Here is a 21,421-nt window from a genome sequence, read left to right as displayed (position 1 = left end):
GGAACATAGATCGAAAAAGGTAACTAACTATAGACCCTATTGCACCACAATGCAGTATTATAGGTTCACTGTGGTTTGAATTTCTTTGGCATAGGGGTATAATTCCCATATAGGAAACTTTGAACGGCAGCATTTTGCATCTGTCAAATTATTTGAGTGGGTTACAAAATATACAATTGGGATCAAAGGATTTAAGGGGGTTCTGTACCACATCTACAAAATTTTGGGGTTAATAATGTACTCCTGTATCCTCCAGTTCCCGTGCCAATGGTCATAATAGTACACGACTGTAAAGGGGCGATAGTTGGAAAGTTTGGGAAGAACTCGTCTAATTATACACATTGATAAATGAAATGACCAGCGGAGAAAGTGTCTTCCGTATCTCCCACGGTGGCTGACCAAAGGGACGCCTGGTAGTTCCAGGAGCTGTTGGTTTCGCTCCACAGGCCATGCATGAGGTGTATCATTCATCGATCAAAGCGGAGAATCCTTTCTTACTCTACCGCGAACACTCGTGAATCAATTGTGCTTCTATTGCCATTAACCCTGTTCACTACCAACGGTCAGTGTTGCCAGACCAGCTTAATAGAAAAGAGCTAAGAGCACCTAGTAATGAAGCTATGACCATAAGTCAGTGAAGAGATCACAACCATGGCCGTCGCCAGAAATTTTGTAGATAGGGTCAGGCCATTGATAAAACTTGAATAGTACAAATAATAACAATAAATTATAATAATTTTCATGATTATGACTGTTTTTATGACCAGCTAATAAAATAAGCCAATGTTATTACACATTGTTATTATCATTATTATTATTATATCCGTGGCGAGGCTGCTAGATCTACCAGATGAGTGAATATATGACACTACTGTTTTCATTATTTTTAGATTTCATACAGTTAATGTACAGAAATACATTCTTATTCTATTTGGTATTAACTTTTACACACATAATTCAAGAAAAGGCTTTGAAATATTAGGGGGGATTTAGTCGTAAAATATATGTTGTATGCCCACTCACATAGAACACTAATTTTTGGAATTGAAAAAAAAAACAGTGAAATATAACCTGGTATCTGTCTTTCACGCTCAATTTTATTGATCTAATGCAGTTTTTACTTTGATTATTCTGTGCGAATACTAACCAACTGAACTTTATTTCTGTTATTAATCATAAGAATAACATGTTTCCGAACAAGTTTTTTGAACTGATTCCTGGTGATCCACAATCACAGCTAATAGTCTGGAAGAGATGGCATTTTCACTGGCCTAAGAGCAACAATACCTTAAATCCAGCCCTGTTTAAAATATTATACATATTTAGTCTTGTTTGCATTTTATTAATCCTGTGTAGAGGTATATTTTTTGATAATTAGTAAAAATATGAAGGTTCATATTTCAATCTCCTCGAGTGTAACGAATTATCTCATGTATGGTATAACACCCGCCCGCGTTGCATTACATTTATACGTTTGTTAGGCGTGTCTTTTAATCCGCTTGTCAGTGCCATTTTTGCCCCAGCACTGTGCTAAACCTTATCTACCAAGGGGAAAGTAAACTGTCCTTACCCCCCACCCCCCAGTTTTGGTACTTTGCCCCTGGCCCCCAGTTTTGCAACCCAATCGCCGTCACTGCAGCTTGTATAAATATCTCAGCAAAACACAACCATATCGTAATGTTGAATACATACCCGGCCATTTTTGTTATCGGGATGTCTAATTTGGACACGAAGTTTTGTTTGTAATATCAGTATTTTGATGTTTGTAGGTGCAAGGGTTAGGACTACAAGAGCATCCAAATGAAATAAAACAGTATAACGCCCTCCTTCCCTTACTGACTGTATTTCGGAAAATCTCCCTTCTTACTGGGTGCTTACGTCATAAGAACAAGACATTCCCTAAACTTTCAGGTTTCTAGGTCCGTGGGTTTTGGCTATGTGTGTTGATAAGTCAATAAGCGAGAACAAACTCTTTCATATATATATTAAGATATTTTCATGCTGTAAGAATAATAATGCAATTCATGTATCGTTCTCTCCCTGCAGGTTTTTGAGATGCAACAGGTTCATGCTACATCGTAATGTCATTAACTTTTCAAGGAAAAACGTGGTAAACTCCCCAAACAAGTTAAAAATGCTCGCCAGAGGGCGAGAAATATCTCATTATAATTAACTGCTATACGCCACAAATGTTAGTAACAAATTTCTATTATTGAATCTTATGTAAAAATAATTGGTTTTTCACCTGTCGTAACGTTCATCTAGGGATATTGAAGCAATAATTTGCCTAATTCAAACTTATTTTATTGACTTCTGTTGTCGTCACACTGACCATTTTCTTGCATTTCACTTCCTGTGGTTCTGCAGTCAGAATTTCGTAGATATCGAAGTAGAAACAAAATACTATTTGAAGCACAGACATTCATGAACCCTTCAATGTGCCTACATACCTTATGGATGAATGAATGAATTGAGTTAAAATATTTGGGTGCATCTGCGCATATGGTCGTCATTTTGCACCTTTAAAAGCATACGAGGAAAATTCTCTTATCTAAAACTCTAACCTTAAAGTTTAAAAAGGGGTGTAAAAAGCCCCTTGAGAAAGGTTAAAAGTGCAAGATTATACAGGGGACATACACAACACAATAATAATAGCTTTCTCGTTTATTATTTATTCAACACGCTGTACTATGTTTAACGCATTTTTCTTCCATCGACTATTTACACATTTATTTCATATCTGCCGATTCGGTCTCCAAATCTCAAACCTTTCTCTTTCATCCTAAAATCATCATCATCACCCATCCATCCCAACCATCTTCTTCTTTGATAAAACTTTCAGTATTATTTTCTGCATCCGATATTCTGAGTGTCAGACGACTGACTCTCTCAAGAAGAGATTAGTATGAAATGGTGAGATTAGTGAAAGAATCAAAGTGTAGCATCCAGTTACAGCTAGAGTTTGTTAAATAAAACTGTCCATATGCTTTGTACATTAATTTCCTTTTAACATAATTTGTTCTGTGTTCTTTTGTAAACGACAAATTTCCGTTCCATGCGTTATTGTATTTTTTACCACTGAAAGCATTTCATTTTATTTTAAAATTATTTTGCGATCCCGCAAAGTGCCGTTTAGTTTTGATACGATAAATCTACCCTTATTTATTCTTTCACTCACTCAAGCTATATGACACCAGTCTTTACATATTACAGATCATATTTTGGGTTTGAATAGTAATCAAATGTGTTAGTAAGAGTGGCGTACCAAAAAGGAAGTTAATGGGGTTACAACTTTATATCTTCTATTTGGCCCAGATTTCCAAAAAAGAAAAGACATCAAATATCATGTTAAAAAGATGGGGTAATTTAGCATTGACTAGGAAGAAAAAAATGATAACCCCCACCCCTTACGAAATACCCTGGTCCGCAGCTAACAATTTCTTTCAAAGAGATATTTATGAAATTCTCTACCTTATGTGCTAAGAAGCTGACTCAAGAAAACTTTTTCCCTACTATATTCAAGAGAAACGAGCGATAAACCATGGAAAAAAAACATATGTTTGAAAGCTTCATTCGAATCAGGCGGGAAGCTAGTGACTAAAACAACAAAGAAAAGCAATTCATGGAGCTAGAAAGTATCAGCTCTGGCTACAAAGGAGGCAAGTTTGCAACAGTGAAATCAGAATGATATCCTCAGCGAACAAAGGAAGCATAGTCAGCGGTGAGAGTGGGCAAATCGTCCTGTAACTCGAGACTCGTGGTGTCTTGTGTGCGTGTGTGGGGTGATTGGCGGAAAGTAGGATTTGTGGATATTTTTGGAGCCATACTTTGTACCCTGTGAAGCCCAGGTTAGTTGTGATAGTATTTGTAATTTGAGTGCCTGATCCAATATTTCTGCCTCCTACCCTGTAGCACACTTGCATCCTAAAATCATAAGTATATAACACTGAATATAAAATTAGTACAATCTAAGCAGTCTTTTGAGTTTCGTTCCATTTTTTTTTTAATGTAGAGTTCTGAAAATGCGAAAAAGGAGGAAAAGGTGTAAGAAATCCCTGTGTCTCTGTCGGCGATGATCCCTGCAGTGTGGTGTGTATTTGATGGTGCACAATACGTACGGATACACCTGTATACAAAATACGTGTCTACACACGCGCGAGTGTACGTACAGTCACAGGTGATAAAAATGGGACACCTAGATCCTGAAACACTCGCTTCCCTGTAAGGCGTTATGTGTTTTGTCTAACTCTACAGCGATAAGTGGGTTTTAATAGGAAATTACCTGCGCCGTAGAGTTAGATAACACACATAACGCCTTGCAGGGAAGCTGATATTTCAGGGTCTGTGTGTCCCATTTTTAATGCTGGTGACTGTACATACATACTGAGGACATTTTTTAATGACATGTATATATTCGTGTTCAGCTACTCGAAATCAACGCTCTTGGCATGGGTGTTCTTTGTGAGGATCCCTTCATCATATCATGACTCATCCTCATCGTCGCGATTAGTCAAAAGAGGCAGAAAAGCGACACTAAATATAAAAAATCAAGTCAAGTGAAATCGATACCTAAAACGCTGTTCGCTGCTCAGATTGCAGCATGACGTTCTCATATCACTGTAAAATGTTAACTGGAAAAATTACAATCTACGACCATCAACCTCTGCTGCCATCTGATTGCTGTAAAATGATCATGGCCATTTTTAAAGTATTACCGGCCATTACATACATAACCTAATTAGTGTAATTTTAATGCACGTAACTGCAATTCATTAATAAAAAACTGTTGTGCGTCATTTTTATACATTTACAGGCCGACTGTTAAATTTAAACGGTAGAATATTGTACATTTTACGTAAACTTCTAACATTGTAGTGCATTTTAATATGAAATATACATAATTGAAAGAGTGGACAGAATCAGGCAACATGGGAGAAGCAAATGACTGAGGGAATTCTCGGATTTTCAAGCTCAATCCAGTTGACTATTATTGGAAACTAATCGCACAGTAACGTAACCTAATTACACATTCCACCATTCACATGAAAGCTATCATTAAAGCCCTGAAGAATGTAGCGAAAGCTGCAGCCATATGAAGGCCATTGACTTCGAGATATGCATTATATTATTTGCCCGCTTGCAAGTTCTCTGTATTGCACAGATGCCTTTTCTTCAACAGGTGGCCTCGGTCATGGACGCATGAATGCATGAAAGGATGAAATTTATTGAACACAGATAGGGTTGCGCGGGGACAGCGCCAGAGGGATCTTCAGGGGGACAGGGGAGAGCGTCTCCTGCGTTGACCACTTCAAGAAGAAAACTAGGCAGTAAAGAATTAGCACAAACATGTAATTTTTGTACTGTCTGTAGGGGTATATCTGCCCGTGCCGGCTCGAATCCTGTCAACCTCCGTGGCGGAGTGACACCGGGTTCGAATCCTGGTTAAGACATGAATGTTGGTGTGTATCCTATTGAAAATTAAAGACTAAAGGTGAATGACAGAAAAGCATAACAATGAATAATAAGATGTAAATACGAATATTTGCCCCCTTTAGAAACTTTTCTGCGGGCACTCATGAATAGTGATTCGTTCATTTGTACAATGATTTCTACATAGTTGCATCATATGGTAAATAAATATAATACAAACATAATTTGAATGTTCCTGGTCAATACTGCAGGAGGAACGTTTTTTCATCAACAGAGTGAGTAAATATGTTCACATTCATGTCAATTAATTGTTCGTTCAATGAGCGTTCAATAGAATAAAGTTGACAGCGCACATCGAAGCAGATGGCCGAGATCTGCTCTCTACATCTGGACTTGGTTGGGACTTTCGACTAAATCAAAGCTGTTTCGCTGAGATTTATTCAGTTATTTGCAGGGTATAGCGAGAAAGAAATAGAAATAGAAGAAACAGAGTAAGAGGTAGAGATAGAAGCAAAGAGGAAGAAACGAAGAGAGGGGAGAGAAGAAGGACAAAGGAGACAAAGAGAAGTATTGAGAATACAAATAGAGAGGGGAGAAGAAAAGAGAGAAATGATGAAAGAGCGAGGAGAGGTTCAGAAAAAGAAGGAAAGAGAAACGAAATGGAGAGAAAGAAGGAAGGGGTGTGAGAGAGAGATAGAGAGAGAAGAAAAAAGAAGGAAAGACGAAGAAAGAATTGGGGAATGAGAGATGAGAAAAATTAAAGAGAAGGAAAGAAAGACGGAGAGAAAAGAAGTAAAGAAAGAAAGCGACAAAGGAAGGTAGAAAAAAAGACAGAGGGAGAATAAGAAAAGGGGCGATGGAAAGTATGAGAAAGCAACAAAAAGGGAGGGATAAGGAAAGAGAGAGAGAGGTGGAGATAGAATTACGCATACAATACACACACACACACACACACACAGAGAGAGAGAGAGAGAGAGAGAGAAATAGAGAGAGAGAGAGAAATAGAGAGAGAGAGAGAAAGAGAGAGAGAGAGAGAAGGGGGAGCTTAAAATCTCTGTCATATATTTCTCTTCATGTCACGTCCTGCTAATCGCTCAAACGCTGACACATCAGTTAGGTAATCACTCATTCAAACACATTCTGCAAAGAAGCACAACATTACCGTGCTGGAAACTACAAACAGAAGATGTGTCCTCTAAATAATGAATTGGAATTCCGTTGTTTACTTTAAAAGCCAGCTGTCTTCATTTCATTACGAGTTCTTCAGCAAACTGGTTTTTTCTGTCAGTACGTTCCTGCATCTCTCGAGGACATGTACACTGGTGAAAACATGCTGTGCTGGACATTTGGCATTTTTGGTTTTCATGGGTGGCGGTTGTACCCATGTTTGTTTTCTCATCTATTGTTTTGTTCTGGGATGATATTGTGGCCACGTTTGGCGTTATTTCGTTGTTATCTTTTGTTTTTGCATTAAAAACCATTTGTCCCTTTAATTGTTTTCACCAGTGTAGTAATGCAGGGCACTTTTTCCCCTTGTTTTGCAGAACCTGTTTTAAGACTTCTTTGATTTAGATAGCGTCACTCTTTGATGGCATCATAATCTCAGTGAGAAGCCTTCAGGAATATTTGAATATCTGGTAAGCAAGGACGTATTTAAGGGGGGTCCAGAGGATCCGCCCCCCCTCGAAAGACTTACTAAGCACTAAAATAAAATAATAAAAATGTTCTTTTTAGCATTTGTTGTACTATAATCGATGGAAGGCAAGGTTTATTATATTAGGATTACTGCTTTGAAGGACAGTGCCAAAGATTTATGCACACTACTACATAAAATATTAATCAGGAACATTACTTTTCATCAACTGGATCTAACATCCATTTTTATTATTCAATAAATATTCAATTCTTTATCTATTTGACATTAATTTCCTTGTTTTTATAAAAATTTTGGCGATCTCAAGTTCACGCAAGCTAAGAAATAAATATATGATGTTATATTCACCTTCATTTTCATACCTTCTTTTACGTATTCATCTAGCAATAAAAATGCAATATTAATAAATTTACATAATTTAATTAACATTTAATTGAATTATGCCGACCCAGCCAGACGCTGAAAACGGCGATGGAAGATGATGATTTAATTATTTTAATTTAAACATTTATATTATTATTATTACTATTATTATTGAGACACTTGGTTCGGACTCCCCCCCCCGAAATGTATTTCTCGATACGTGCCTGCTGGAAAGAAAGGCAAATTGTAATTTGAGTGTAACATTTTATTTGGAAAATTGCTAAGTGTCACTGTAAGTATACATATCTTATAACCACGAACGTATCTAGAAACATATTTTGGAAGATATTTTTTACATATCATCTGCTTGGTATAGAATATACGTTGCATAACGTGTAATCAACAAAAATAATAATAAATCTAAAGATAATATTATTACTGCATCGTTTTACCCGAACATGAAGCTTTTACTGACAGCATCGAACTGTTACTATTACTTCAACTGACACTACTGGTAGTACTATTGTCATCGTCGCTACTTTTACCGTTGTTACTGTTATTACCATTTACTTGTTTTCATGTCATTATAGTAGTGAATGAATCCTACTACCACACCATCAATAACAAAATATAGGGCCCCCAGATTGCGCAGTCGTATCGTCGTCGTCTTTAATCAAGGGGTCTCGGGTTCGATACCCTGTGGAGGCACCTAGTGGTTCGTATCCCACTTTAAACTGTAGGTCCAGTCCCGATTAGCCTTACTGTGCATGAAGTGGACTTAAAATACCAACTCAATCAATAGCAAAATATAGGTATAATCTCAGGTGCAATAATCAAATTTAATTGCATTCTTTCTTGAGACATTATCTTACGTTACTACGGATGTTTCAGGATATACGAATTCATTAGAAGCACTTGAAAAATCACGAGACACGCATATATTTACAAAAACAGTTATTTTTTTGAGGTCGCAGCCCTTAGACAGTTATTAGTTTATACATAAGAAAAATATATAATTCTTGCTTGGAATATTTTCTTTAGATTTGGTAGAAATGGTCTACTTGAAATAAGAAAAGTAACCTATAAAAAGCTAATCGAGTTCAAGTTATATTTCTCATTTTCAAAACTTTGGACCAGAAATTGAACCGATGTTGAGTCGTGTATATCACCTAGACTTTCTTGGGTAATAAAGCATCAACTTCTTTATATGTGGGTTGAATGATATACAAGTATTAGTCGATATAGTTGTGTACAGCCTATTTTAGAAAGAATATCACAAAAAATCCAGATTTGAATAGAGGAAACAATCGCGCAGCAATTAAACTGCTTGCACCAGTTGATAGATAGGATAATAGGTATTCCTTTAAATTAAAATTGGCTACATGAAAGCGGGCTAGATTTGTAACCACGCTACTGGTGTGTTAATTTCTTTCTCTTCCGAAAATCCGACATGTGCAAGACTACGAAACTTAGACCTCGCCATTCATCTAAAGATAGATAGGTAAGTACAATTCCGGTTTTCTCTTCTAAGGGACAATCATACTTCAGTCTAACTAGTACTTAAGTTTATCCTCTGTTTTAAAACAGTCGTTCACTTTCTGAATCTCAAACTCAAACCTTTGGTGGTGGTAAGGGAGGCGGACTGGTTGATTGGGACGTCTCCTCTCCCCTCTCGGCATCGTTCTGTTCTTGTGGACTACTAACGCAACATACATATCGAAGCCTGTTCTCCCTACATTGTATAGGTCAGGCTTGGACGTGAAGAACTCTGCTTCAAGCCGAACAGAAATAAATTACAGGTTTCAAAGCAATTTTTTTCAGCAAAACTGGTATTGAAAGAGAAAAACACGTTGATCCAGAAAAAAAAAGTATTTCGTGAATCATGAAAGTTGTAAAGCAACGAACGTTCTTAAAGTTCCAGCATGACGTAATGGATATTCTACACGATGGACAACTTTTGTACCGATTCCCCCACTCTATAGGTTCTCATCCCCTCCCCCCCCCCGGCTTGTTATAGTAAAAGAAATGTTTTCATAACTGGAGTCACGTGGACGTATTGAGGCAGGTTAGTTTCGGCCGGGCAACGAACGAACACGCGAGAAATGTTTCCCTTTCCAGTCACTCGATTGTACTCACCGCTTTGCAGTCGTCGTGTGTGAATCGGACCGAGGAGTGGAACGTACGCACGCTTGGATAATACGAGTAGTTATCGGTGAGTAAACCCGCCTACTTTGAAAGAACAAAGACCTGCTGTTTTCTAGCTGCTGTGACTTGCAGTGTCCAAACCCTATTTTCAATAGTGCGAAAGGGAAAACATATTATTTTTAAAGAAATGAATTCAACTCCAAATCGCATCTCAAGGAAAACTGTTCAACGTACACGAACCAACCACCCCGATGATCTAGCGCTTCGGTTACTCGATCATGTCATTGCCGAAGGTTCTCGGTTCGAGTACCGGGCAGTGACGTACTCACGGGGTGTTTTCAAATAATTTTACCGACATTTTTATTTTTGTGCCGCCTCGGTAGCCGAGCGTATTGAGTCGCCAACCGGAAGTCCCGGTTTCGATTTGTGATCAATTTCATCTGATCATCTTTCATCCTCATCGTCACGCTTAGCCTAAAGAGGCACAAAAAACGACTCAAAGTAAGAAAAACACAAATGCAAAAGTAAAGCTCTAATATTTGAGCTACTTGGAATACCTGCAATGTAATAATAGTGGTGTGTGTGGAACGCATGTAAAGTGACACAACTAAAAATATATTTTAAAAACTTCACCCCTGTGAAAGTAGTGAAAATTACATATCACTTTCCTAAACGAAAGTTTTAATCACTTTAAACTTTTATGTCGTCATTGTCGTAAAGTTCAGGGTGATTAAAAAGGGATGGTGCAAAAGAAAAGGTGATTTATTCATGCCTGAACTGACATACGGTCTGTCACGACTTGAATTGACAGAAAAACTCTCCATGCACATTACAAGTGCCTGATGCGAGTGCCAAGATTGTAATTCAGTTTTGTCCAGATGCATATTCAAATATCGTCAGATATGAATTCCCAGAACATAAACAGCTACGACTGGATTCGAACAGTTCCACCAACATGCCTTGAAGTTCCTATGCCGTGTATCCTTGCCGAATTTGGTCTGAAAGTGCCACTGCATTGACAGAACAGCTCCCGTTTGAATTCCATCTCGCAAAATGGCTTCTGCTGGGTTTCGATTTCGCCATCGGCACACACACAGCGTCACGTCACTAACCCATTAACTGTCGTTACCTGCTCATACATACGCAAACAGACAATACCTTGAGGATGCCTTTATCTCTGATTTCATTTCGTGAATAGTCGGTTACCATTTTTACCCATCTCGCTACAGACTTTTCTTTTTGCACGATCCTTTGCGAATAACCCTGTATTTTCCGGTGCATCTTGCGGTAACAAAGTATTAGAGACTGTACCTACAAAAAACAGAAACGGCTTTGTGAATATCAAGACGAGACTCGGCACTTCGAGACTTGCCGAGACGAGACTGAGATTGATTGACCTCTGTAAAATTCAGACGAGACCGAGACTTAATGTCGTGACTCAATCTCGTTCGAGACTTGGTTATGATATTGAAATATTAACCTAATCAAATTTACTTTACTATTCGTCTTCTTCAGAGCGCCTCTGGTGCTATCGTCGAATTTTCAACCGTGAGAGAGCGAAGGGAGAGTGGGTGATGCAATCAGCTGCTTGCCATGTAATCCTGTCCCTGCGTTGTCGAAAGAAGCTGTGTTATTCAACACGTTGCCGTGACCTTTATTCAATGTCAAGTGTTTGTATCACAATGAAGGTGAAAACCGTACAGAGCGAAAGCTGAGACGTAATATTTAATGTTGGTGAATTTATTGATAACGAAGCAGTCGCGAGTTGACAGCGGTCTTTCTCTTCTTGGCACGACTCTACCAAGCGGGTATCTATCTGATTAATTACAAAGTCAGTCCATTAGTGGTAATTGTGAGCCTTGGCTGCGTGGTTGCATAAATTCAGGATAAAATAACCTTTTTTCGAAGGTTGGTTCCGTTGTCGAAACGAGACGTCAAGTAGAGAAACCTGATAGATCTCTGTACGCTGTGTATGGTGCTCATACCTATGTTTCGAGATTCGAGAAGAGATCGAGAACTGCCTTTCGAGAATGAGGTGAGATTCATTTACAACTCGAGACTCAGGAGTTTCCACACGTCTATAATTTCTCGTGTCTCTCCTGTGTCAGTCTTGATATAATATCTCTATTTCTCTCTCATTTAATCCCCCCTCCCTTCTTCTCATTGTATCTGCCTGTCCAAGATTTCAGCTGCTCACTGTGTACCTCGCTTTCTATAGTGAATATATTGTCTTATCTGTTTAAGTTAAGAAGACATTTTCCACATACTAATTTATTAGGTGAACGTAGCAAATAGCAGTAGGCCTGTACTGTTTAATTCATGTGAAAATTATGAAACGTATGGAATAAATTCTTTACCAATGCAAGAGGCAACAAAAGTTATTAGGTTACAAGAAGTATACTAGGAGAGGGACAAGGCTTCGCCCTACATGGAACTCGAAGGATGCCGCCAAGCAGCAAAAATATTTGAAATGTAATTTTAGCATATCCGGTGGAGGCACATAGTAGTTCGGATTCTACTTAAACTGTAGGTCCAGTCCCCATTAGCATTACTGTGCATAAAGTGGACTTAACAACAGTAATGGTTTTTTTTTTGCGTTTTAGAAGCAAGTTATGGCAAATTCGACATTTACTGTTGAGCAAATTTCAACTGCCCTCCTATATTAACCACTATTCGATATTAATTTACAATTCGAGACGAGACAGGGGCAATGGCAAGTCTCGTCTCTGTACCATCCCTACAGAGCATTACATGTCGATAAACATTTATTTTGCCTCTTCGTTTACGTGAACCAAGTGACCACCTCTTCTCCATGTCGCCATCGATGATTCTGGCTTCACGTCTCGGTCTGGGCGTAATAAAACAACCCACCCAGAACCCCAGGACCTCGTTAGCACGCAAATATGCAGTTTCCAGAATGCACCACGTGGAATAGAGGCCGAGTGGCAGAGTACCTTCCAGAATGATCCCTCCTTAAACTACTTATGGGATATAATTTGTGTAGAATATCAAACCGTGTTTACAAAGAGCCGTTTAAAAGAAAGCAATGCTGGAAGTGATCAAGAAAATAGAAAATTAATTGTCTGGGATACTGGCTAAGAAGCAAGTGTATAGTGAAAGATACGCTGGAAGAAATGGTTAACGGGTAATACTTGGAGAAGAAGATATCAGCTGATAGATGATATTAAACGAAATGAATCCTACGCTGATGTGAAGTGTAAGGGGCAAAATCGGAAAGGCTGGAGGTTGCAGTGAAAAACCTGCCTATAAAGGCAGAGAACGATGAATGAATGAAATTGGGGAATATCCCGTTTTACATCAACCGTTTACATTTGTTCACTGCAAAATATTCTAAATCTAAATTAATTCGTTGCTACGTACAATTCCATTTATCAAAGTATATCTCTCTTTTCCAGAAAAACAAAGAGGCTACCTCTGGAGACCAATCAGTCCCCTGCACCTTCAGAGCCGTAGCTGGAGATTTCTCGCGTGGAGCGAAAATAGAATTAGGCATCCCCTTCCCTTGCTTACACATTTTTTTTTCTCTACAATAAAACTCTTTTCTCTGATAAGTATAGGCAAGAGTGTCTTACGCCAAAAAATACATTCGAAAAGGCGAATGAAATATTTCTGTTTTATTGAGAAATTTACAAAGCTTCACTGTATATACAGTATAGAGAGAACAGTTAATTAAATAGTATTTCTGACTGAACAATGTTGTAAAAATGATGCATCTGATATATTAGAACACTACAATGTAGTACAATGGGGGCATATGATGTCAGTTATGCTTTAAAGAACGCAATATTTTATGTTTGGTATTCTTGTGGAACATTAAGACTTTATGAGATCTTCAACTGGATATTCACGCGTTGAAGTCAATTTTACAATTCTTTTTAATTATTGATTGTGTACGCCCAGTTTTCCCCTTAAAAGCGAAATGGTAAGGTGAAAATTAGAAAACTGAACATATTCAATCAAATATTTTTCTTTTAAAAATGTAAAATTGCCGGCAAAGTGTGAACGAATATGCAGTTGGACATGTGAGAAAGTTGTGTTCCACAAGAAAACCAAATATAAAATATTACTCCCTCTGTCCCATAATTACAGTCCGGTATTCCAAAGTGGTAGTACAGGAATGACAGACGAAGAGGCAGATGGAAAGCACAATTTGTACTGATCCTTGAGTAATAAAGTTGTATGACTCACACCAGTGTCACAGTTTGAATATCGGGCAATTATTATGAGACAACAACCAAAGGTGTACCGGACAATAAATGTGGGACAGAGATACGTCTTTTTATGGCATACCGAGCCTCATAAGTCCTCATTGTGCTTTAATAGTAAAAGCCCCGAAAATTCTTCTCGATTCCTCTCCGAAGCAAGAGCAAGGACAGCCGCATTTTCCTGAAGGAAAGTTCAGCTGTCCTCAACTTCATAGATTCTCAACAGTAATAAGAATAGTAATTAACATTAGCGTTGTCCATATACTAAAAATTTTAATCGTTTAATTGACTAATTAGTTGAATTTTAATCGATTTTAAACAGTGTTAAGATATAACTTGGAGAAAAACCTAACAGGGCTCCGAAAGTGCCAAATTTAATTTAAGGGGTCTGATATAACTTAGTATTTCGTAATGCAGATATATGTTCATAATCACTTCAACAAAACACCAATCCCATATTTCACAATTTTTACAATTTTTAAAAGGTCTTGGTCTCCGTACCCTTTGGACCCGCCACTGCACCCAAAGTGAAATGACACATTGGAGAAAAGTTCCAGAATTTTCAAATTACCAGAATTCCGGTGAAAAGCGCCGAAAATTCTTCTCGATTCCTCTCCGAAGCAAGAGCAAGGACAGCCCCATTTTCCTGAAGGAAAGTTCAGCTGTCCTCAGCTTAATAGATTCTCAAATTACCTTTCACTGACGAATCTATGTCCACTTTATTTCCATGGAATGGTCTCACCACAAAACTTTCTACGGGGGGGGGGGGGGGGGTTCGTTCCGGAAATGGTGACTGTTGATGGATCCGCATTTGTTTCAATGGTTTCCTCCTGCTTATGAACCGAAAGCAGGAAAAAAGTAGCAAAGGAACACATTGTTGCCTCCAGCTGCTTATTGTTTTCATTCCGCTGAATTCTGCGCGCGAAGGTGACGCTTCAATGGAGAAGACAGGATCTTACTTTTCGTCAATCACATGCTTTTTCTTGCTTCTTTGAACTGCTCTTCTCATCAACGTCAGTGGCTCACTTTCACCGAAGATGCTCTAAAGTGGAACGACCGAGAATTTAATCTCCCTTCCCTCTGTTTCTTTTGGACACCCGTTTCTGCGCACGCTTCTAGATTTATTGCCGCTCACTGAGATAACCTCCTCTTGCACACCTGGCCCATTTGCATATAATAGGGCAAAACGCTACTACCTCAAGGAAAAAAGGTCAGTGGCGGATTAACGAGCTTCTCCCGTAGTGGGCGGATGACTATATTCTTTAACTGTCCCTTACTACTTTCACTATTGAACAATGCTGTCATTTTTTACTAGTAATAAAATTCAACTTATATTTTAGTAAGCCACATTTTCAAAACAACTAAAAAAGGCGTACAAATATTTTCTAATACTGTATTAACCAGTGATGTAATGAAAATTAACGAGGGGGATGCCGGGAATCCCCTCCCTAGAATTTTTTTATCCCTGGCAGAAGAACATTTATTTAATCCCTGCCAGGGATGTTTTTATCATTCCCAAAGAAAATGGAATTAAAGCATATGATATACAAGTTCCTAACTATGGAACAAAGACCACTGAAAAGTCATTAGGGAAAACAGTTATTCAACCTTTAAAACAATTGTATCCGAGGTTTTACAATAATATCCCAGAGTAACGCCGTTGCTCCGTCTATTGTCAAAATAAACTACGAGAGCCTACCTACCGCCAAGGCAAGGAGACCTGATTTCGTCAGCTTCGTCAGGTTCGTATATTACATTTCTCGCCGAATTTCTCGTTTAGCCTGAACTAAAAGGGTTATTTTACCCCGTGAACCCCCCCCCACCCACCCATACCTCTGTATTTTGCATGGTTTATAAAAAAATTCTGGCGCCTAACTACAACAAATTCTTACAAAAACGAAACCTAATGACTAGATTAAAAAAAAAAATGCCTGTTCCTAACTCTTTACACTCCTAAATATCCATGCTGGTTTACCGCCAATATAATTAAAAAAAAAAAATAAAAGCAAAGGCTCACCACCACAAAAAGTGGAAGCAAAACGTAGGTAACCCAGTTCACCATGCCAACAAATTTAAAGAACTCAGAAAAGCAATCAAAAAAGAAATATCAGCTGCCCATAATAATTACTTGTTCGACATCGAAAGCAATTTTCAAAGTGATCGTCACTTTTCTGGTCGTCAAACAATGAACCCATACTAAACCTGAATACCGTCGTTGATGAATTTGCGAAATACTTTCAATCTGTGTACGCAAACAATACGGCAAAGTACAACCTCGAAATCATGGTGGGACACACAGAGTGCAAAACGTTAGATTCACTGAACATTCAGATGATGAGTATGTCTGAAATTGAAGCAGCTGTAAAAAAATTAAAGCCAAAGAAGTCGGCGGGGCCAGACAAAATCCCACCCTACATCTTCAAAGGATGTGTAAACATTTTTAAAATTCCTCTCTTTATTATCTACAATGCGATATTATCTTCTATGCAGTTTCCTGAACGGTGGAAAGTTACTGCTGTATGTCCAGTACGGAAATCCTCGGAGAGCAGAAACATACAAAACCATCGTCCTATAGCTGTTTTATCTGTCCCGGCTAAAATATTTGAGCAAATCTTATATTGCCACATATATAACCATGTCAAAGAAACTTTTTCTGAATACCAGCATGGCTTTCTGCCCAACTGCTCAATAGAAACAAACCTTGGCGAGAAACTGCATTATATAAGCACGGTGCTAGATGATGGGGGGGATGTAATATAAACTGATTTTCCCAAAGCCTTTGACACTGTAAATTATGATGTACTACTAAGTAAATTGGGCACTTTCAACTTTTCCTTTCCCCTCAGGAAACTTATGGCGTCATATTTAATGAATAGAAAACAATATGTTTCGTATAAAGGTCACACATCCAGCAAATTTCTAGTACGTTCCGGAGTACCTCAAGGGTCCAACATAGGACCTCTTCTCTTTCTTCTATTAATCAACGACGTACCAGAACATTTGATTAATTCTTGGAAACTGTTAATTGGAGACGACCTGAAATCCTTTCAAAGAATAAAAAATATTGAAGACTGTGTTTTGTCTACAACACGATATAAATAGGTTGAGTGCGTGGTGCTTGTGCAACGGTCTTTCTCTGAATGTAGCAAAATGCTATTCCGTTACATATTCTAAACAAGGAACGATCTTAAATTTTCAATATAAACTTAATAATACCAATCTAAAAAAAATCTGAAACGGCAAAGGACCTAGGAATATATTTTGACTCTAAGCTAACTTTTACTCACCATATTAACAAAGTAATAGGCAATGCTTACAAACTTATCGGGTTCATTATTAGAATGGGCAGAGACTTTCGAGACACCCAAACACTTAAGGTATTATATTACTCATTAGTACGTTCAAAACTTGAATTCGGGTCTGTTGTATGGAACACTGACAGTATAGTACAGACTACAAAAATAGAGCGAGTACAATAAAAAATGTTACGTTATATGAAGTATAAACTTGAAGGTACTTATCCCAAATTTGATTCGTACAGTAATCTAATAGAGGAGCTCCGAATGCACAAGCTTGACGATCGAAGGACAGTCCCGACTTGCTGCTGCTCTGGAAAATATATAATGGAAAACTTCGCTCTCCTCTTTGGATCTCACAATTTAAATTACGCGTTCCTAACAATAAGACGCGACCCAATCATCAAACCTTTTTGTGAATAGAGCGCGCACAAACATTGTCAAGAAATCCCCTATCTGGAGAATGAGTGTTCTCTACAATGCCTTAGAAAAGCGTAACAAAAATATTGATTTGTTCTCTATGCCATATGTACAATTTAAAAACTGTGTAATGAAAACAATATCAAATAACGGTCACTGAAGCATGTATGAAAACCTATCTCTGAACTCTCTAACTGGGCGCCAGCCTGTTGAGTTCATTAATGTAAATAAATAAATAAATAAATATAGACTAGAACTGAAAGGCTTATTTCTGAACTAAAATGCTTAGCTGATATTCTGAACCATGCAGGCTGTTAAAAATTCAACTGAAAAAAGTGTTAAGACAAACGTTTATTCCCAAAGCAATAATCATTGCGGTTGCCCAAACCACGTTTGGCCTAACCTCTTCCCGTACTTGGTAAGTCTGTGCACTTTCCAGCTGAAGCAATGCGATATCCTCGATATCGACTGCCCTCTCTAGGTATGGGGTAAGCCATGCTAGGTACAAGCTGCAGAAGAATGCACAACACACTAACCATCCCCACGAAAATGGTACAAAACAAACTGATGTAATAAGACAATTCGTTCATTTAGGTCTAGCAGAAGACATTTCCTCGTCTCCGATTGGCTCAGAAACTGTCTAGCGATCGCTAGCGCGGGAAAGGTAGCAAGTTAGATCAAACGCTGTTTAGTTTACTGGAGCATGTGACCTTTATTTAGTACAGTGGGTTGCATACATACAAGTTAGGTGTTAGTACCGATAGCGCCGGAATTAAGGTTTAAAGAGGTAATGTTCACGAGTAAATGTCTGTATGGCTTCTTGCATCACAAGATGTGAGTTGTTTCGGCACCCTGTATATGCGTCATGGGATTTCCTATTGCAATCATATTTAGCAAGTATACTTTCTTTTCTCGTTGCAGATAGTAGATTGGAAAGATGGGTGAACGAGGGAGTACATGCTTTGAAAGTACAGTCAAGTCCAAAGATTCAGATGAACAGGACAGAATCAAGAGGCTGGTAGAAGGACTGGAAGTAGATGGCGACCTTGGGGACTCCAGGGACCATCCTCCAGAATGGTTGGACACGGAACTCTTCCAGCACGCTCAGCAATTCTTCAGGAAGAATTTCTTCGCAATTGTGTTCTGTCACGTGATGTCTCTAATGCTGACTTTTTCGTTCCCTAGGATCCTAGGACCTCTGGTTTACACCGGTAAGTCGTCTACCACCATATCTTCGATGAAGCGGTACTTGTCAACGCTGTTGCACGTTAGGATGTGGTACGAAGGTGACATTTTTGATAAGAACTCTAAAGCGTCGCAGAGCATATCTCAGGTTCGCTCCTTGCACCGTGTGATTGCTAAGGAGCTGAAGCAGAACGGCGAGCGTGAATCGCGGATGAACGTGGTAAAGCCTGACGGTCCCTTGGCGACCATAGTCAGGAGGGACATGGAGATAACATGCCCCGTGATGAAGCAAGAGTATCGCCAGTCGGAAAACTTCCCCACAGTTTACATCAACCAATTGGACATGGCGCTGACTCAGTTCGCCTTCGTCGGGCTGCTTCTTCTCAAACCTAAACATTTTGGACTCTACGGTGTGACCAAAAGGGATTTGGAGTCCCTGGCTCACTTCTGGAGGGTCATCGGTTGGAGACTAGGTGTTGAGGACAAGTTTAACCTCTGCACAGGCACCTTAGAGGAGACTCAGCGTGCATGTCAGGACGTGCTCGATCGCATCGTAAAGCCGCAGCTTCGGCAGGTGAACAAGACCTATGAGCACATGTCCAGGGCACTTTTCAACGGAGTTCGCATGTATGTGCCCCTCGTGTACTACGAATCCATGTTACTCTTCCTCGGTGACGCAATAGACTTATCCTTGAACTACTTCTACGCCGCTCTTCACGGATATCACATTCTCTGTTACTGGATCATGAAGTTTGTGTTCAGAACCGTACTTCAGCTTCCTGGTGCAATGGCATTCATGAACGTCCTTCTGGATTTGTCCTTGTTCTTGCTTCTGGACACCCCAAAGATGCTCCATGGGTTCTGGCCACCAATCAAAGTTTCGCGTCCAATATAACTTGCCTGTCTCAGGTGCAGAGGACCTGTAATAGTAATAATGTGTTCATAAACTACTTCGTACTGAATGTTGTACGATCAACTGGAAAAAAATAGTTCTTCGAAATAATTGTGCAAAAGCTCATCAGATGGTGCTTCAATCGGAAGTGATGAAAGGACTTTCAAATATATCTTAGGCTACAGTGTCTTGTTTAACCTTTTTACATTATTGCACTAAGTGAAAGTAACTGAAGTACATTTAATTCAGAGTGTGTATGCAGTAGTGTAGTTGAAGTGTTGACTATAACTTTACACAAATATGATACTTCAATAATAGTAACTTCTCATTGGACTACTTGTAGAGCATTACGCAACTAGAGATTCGTTTAGTTTCTTTTTTAACTATCCAGCCTAGTTATTTCCTATTTGGGGTAGAAGAGGAAAGGTTTAAGCTATCTCACTTACCAAACTGGTCGCTAGGTGCCTGGGCTTGCCTAGTGCTGATGGCTTCCCGAAGAACGAATCTTTCTCGAAGGAAGTAATATTGAATTAGAGACAACGCTTGGAGTTAACACAAGTCCTGAGAAATACTTGCTCATTACAGAATATTAAGACAGAACATATCAACGTACACCTACACTTTCTACTTATAAGTAACAATTTGCAGATATTTTTAGTTTATTGAGTGTACATTATGCAAGTTTATCTTGTTAATGTATCAACTGTGCACTCAGTCGCGTGCATTCACAGGATCGACTCATCATGTTTGATTTCTTTCTTTTCTTGCTCTGAGTTATTATTATTATTATTATTCCACCAAATTTTGTTTTTATCACTCTCTCAGTTGCTGAGATTTCTATAGTTGGTGCGGACGGATGGACACACAGACACTTTTTTTCCAGCTTTTACTGATTAGTACCATTAAAACCCTAGTATGCAAGAAAAATAGGCGAGACAAAGTACTGAGCACACTAAGAAAGGGTTGGGCTTACAGTTAGAATGACACTTGAATCCTAGACCACTTATCAGACTTGAGCAGACCCCCTGCGCTTGTAGAGGACAGCGAGCCATCCTTGCTGTTCGAGCTTCCCGCCTGCTCACTGCAAAAACGCGACTGAAGAAGCCTCGGACATTTGTAGCAACCTCATTGAAGGTATGTGGTGCTGTTACAACCCAGAAGTGTCCGTGGCTGTACTACGCTATCGGGAAAGTTGTTATAGCTGCAATACTGCAACGGTGAGATAATGCAGTAACTTAATTGCAACTGCATAAGATATATTATTTCACTCAGTATTGTGAGTTACTCCTCCATACCTCCTTGTTCAGAAACCTAGAAATAAATAAATAAATAAAAATGCAGTTCTATTAAATCCTTTAGCAGGGAGGAATGATATATTCCACTGCTTTGTCCATTATTTGCTTTATTTTCTAAAGCAAAGTTTTATCAAAGGATTTCCTTAAACTGCTCACCTCCCCCTCTCCAGATACGCCACTGACTTAGACATGCCCCTTATGCAACACACGGTAATCTGCCATTTCAGTCATGTAAGCAATTAAGGTCATTGTAAGCGGATTGCTTAGAAATATTCAGCTTAATGACGTGAACTTTCCACAGTATTGCTTCAATATTATGTGAAAGTTACATGTGGAAAACACTGTGATAGCAAGCGACAGGCCACAGCAATTGTTGCCTGATAGTTGTTTCGTAGTTTTGCGAAATAAATAACTCTCTGGAACAATCAGATGGTTATGTTACGTGAATGATATTTTAATTTTTAAATATTTTCTTGACACATTCTTCAATCTTTCTTTTTACTTTGTCTCTTGCA

At 38.7% G+C, this 21,421-nt stretch overlaps 1 protein-coding gene across 3 annotated transcripts in view; it reads left to right on the top strand.

The window, feature by feature from the left end:
* Positions 1-19,654, top strand: part of LOC145985150 (uncharacterized) — a 33,815-nt gene extending 14,161 nt beyond the window's left edge. The window contains exons 1-2 of one of the 3 annotated variants that reach the window (XM_083118816.1): positions 3,749-3,848; positions 18,456-19,654. In XM_083118816.1, coding sequence (XP_082974942.1) covers positions 18,472-19,614 — 1,143 coding nt within the window. In that variant the 5' untranslated portion in view covers positions 3,749-3,848; positions 18,456-18,471 and the 3' untranslated portion in view covers positions 19,615-19,654. Of the gene's footprint in view, positions 1-3,748; positions 3,849-9,534; positions 9,660-18,455 lie in introns of those variants that run through there. The other 2 variants (XM_083118815.1, XM_083118817.1) reach the window with 2 other exon arrangements.
* Positions 19,655-21,421: the final 1,767 nt, after the last annotated feature.

This window comes from Lepisma saccharinum, chromosome 3 (genome assembly GCF_977018435.1).
Source record: "Lepisma saccharinum chromosome 3, izLepSacc3.1, whole genome shotgun sequence".
Classification (NCBI taxonomy): Eukaryota; Metazoa; Arthropoda; class Insecta; order Zygentoma; family Lepismatidae; genus Lepisma; species Lepisma saccharinum.
The sequence above is the reverse complement of the archived record's forward strand: the minus strand, read 5'-3'. Positions and strand labels throughout refer to the sequence as shown.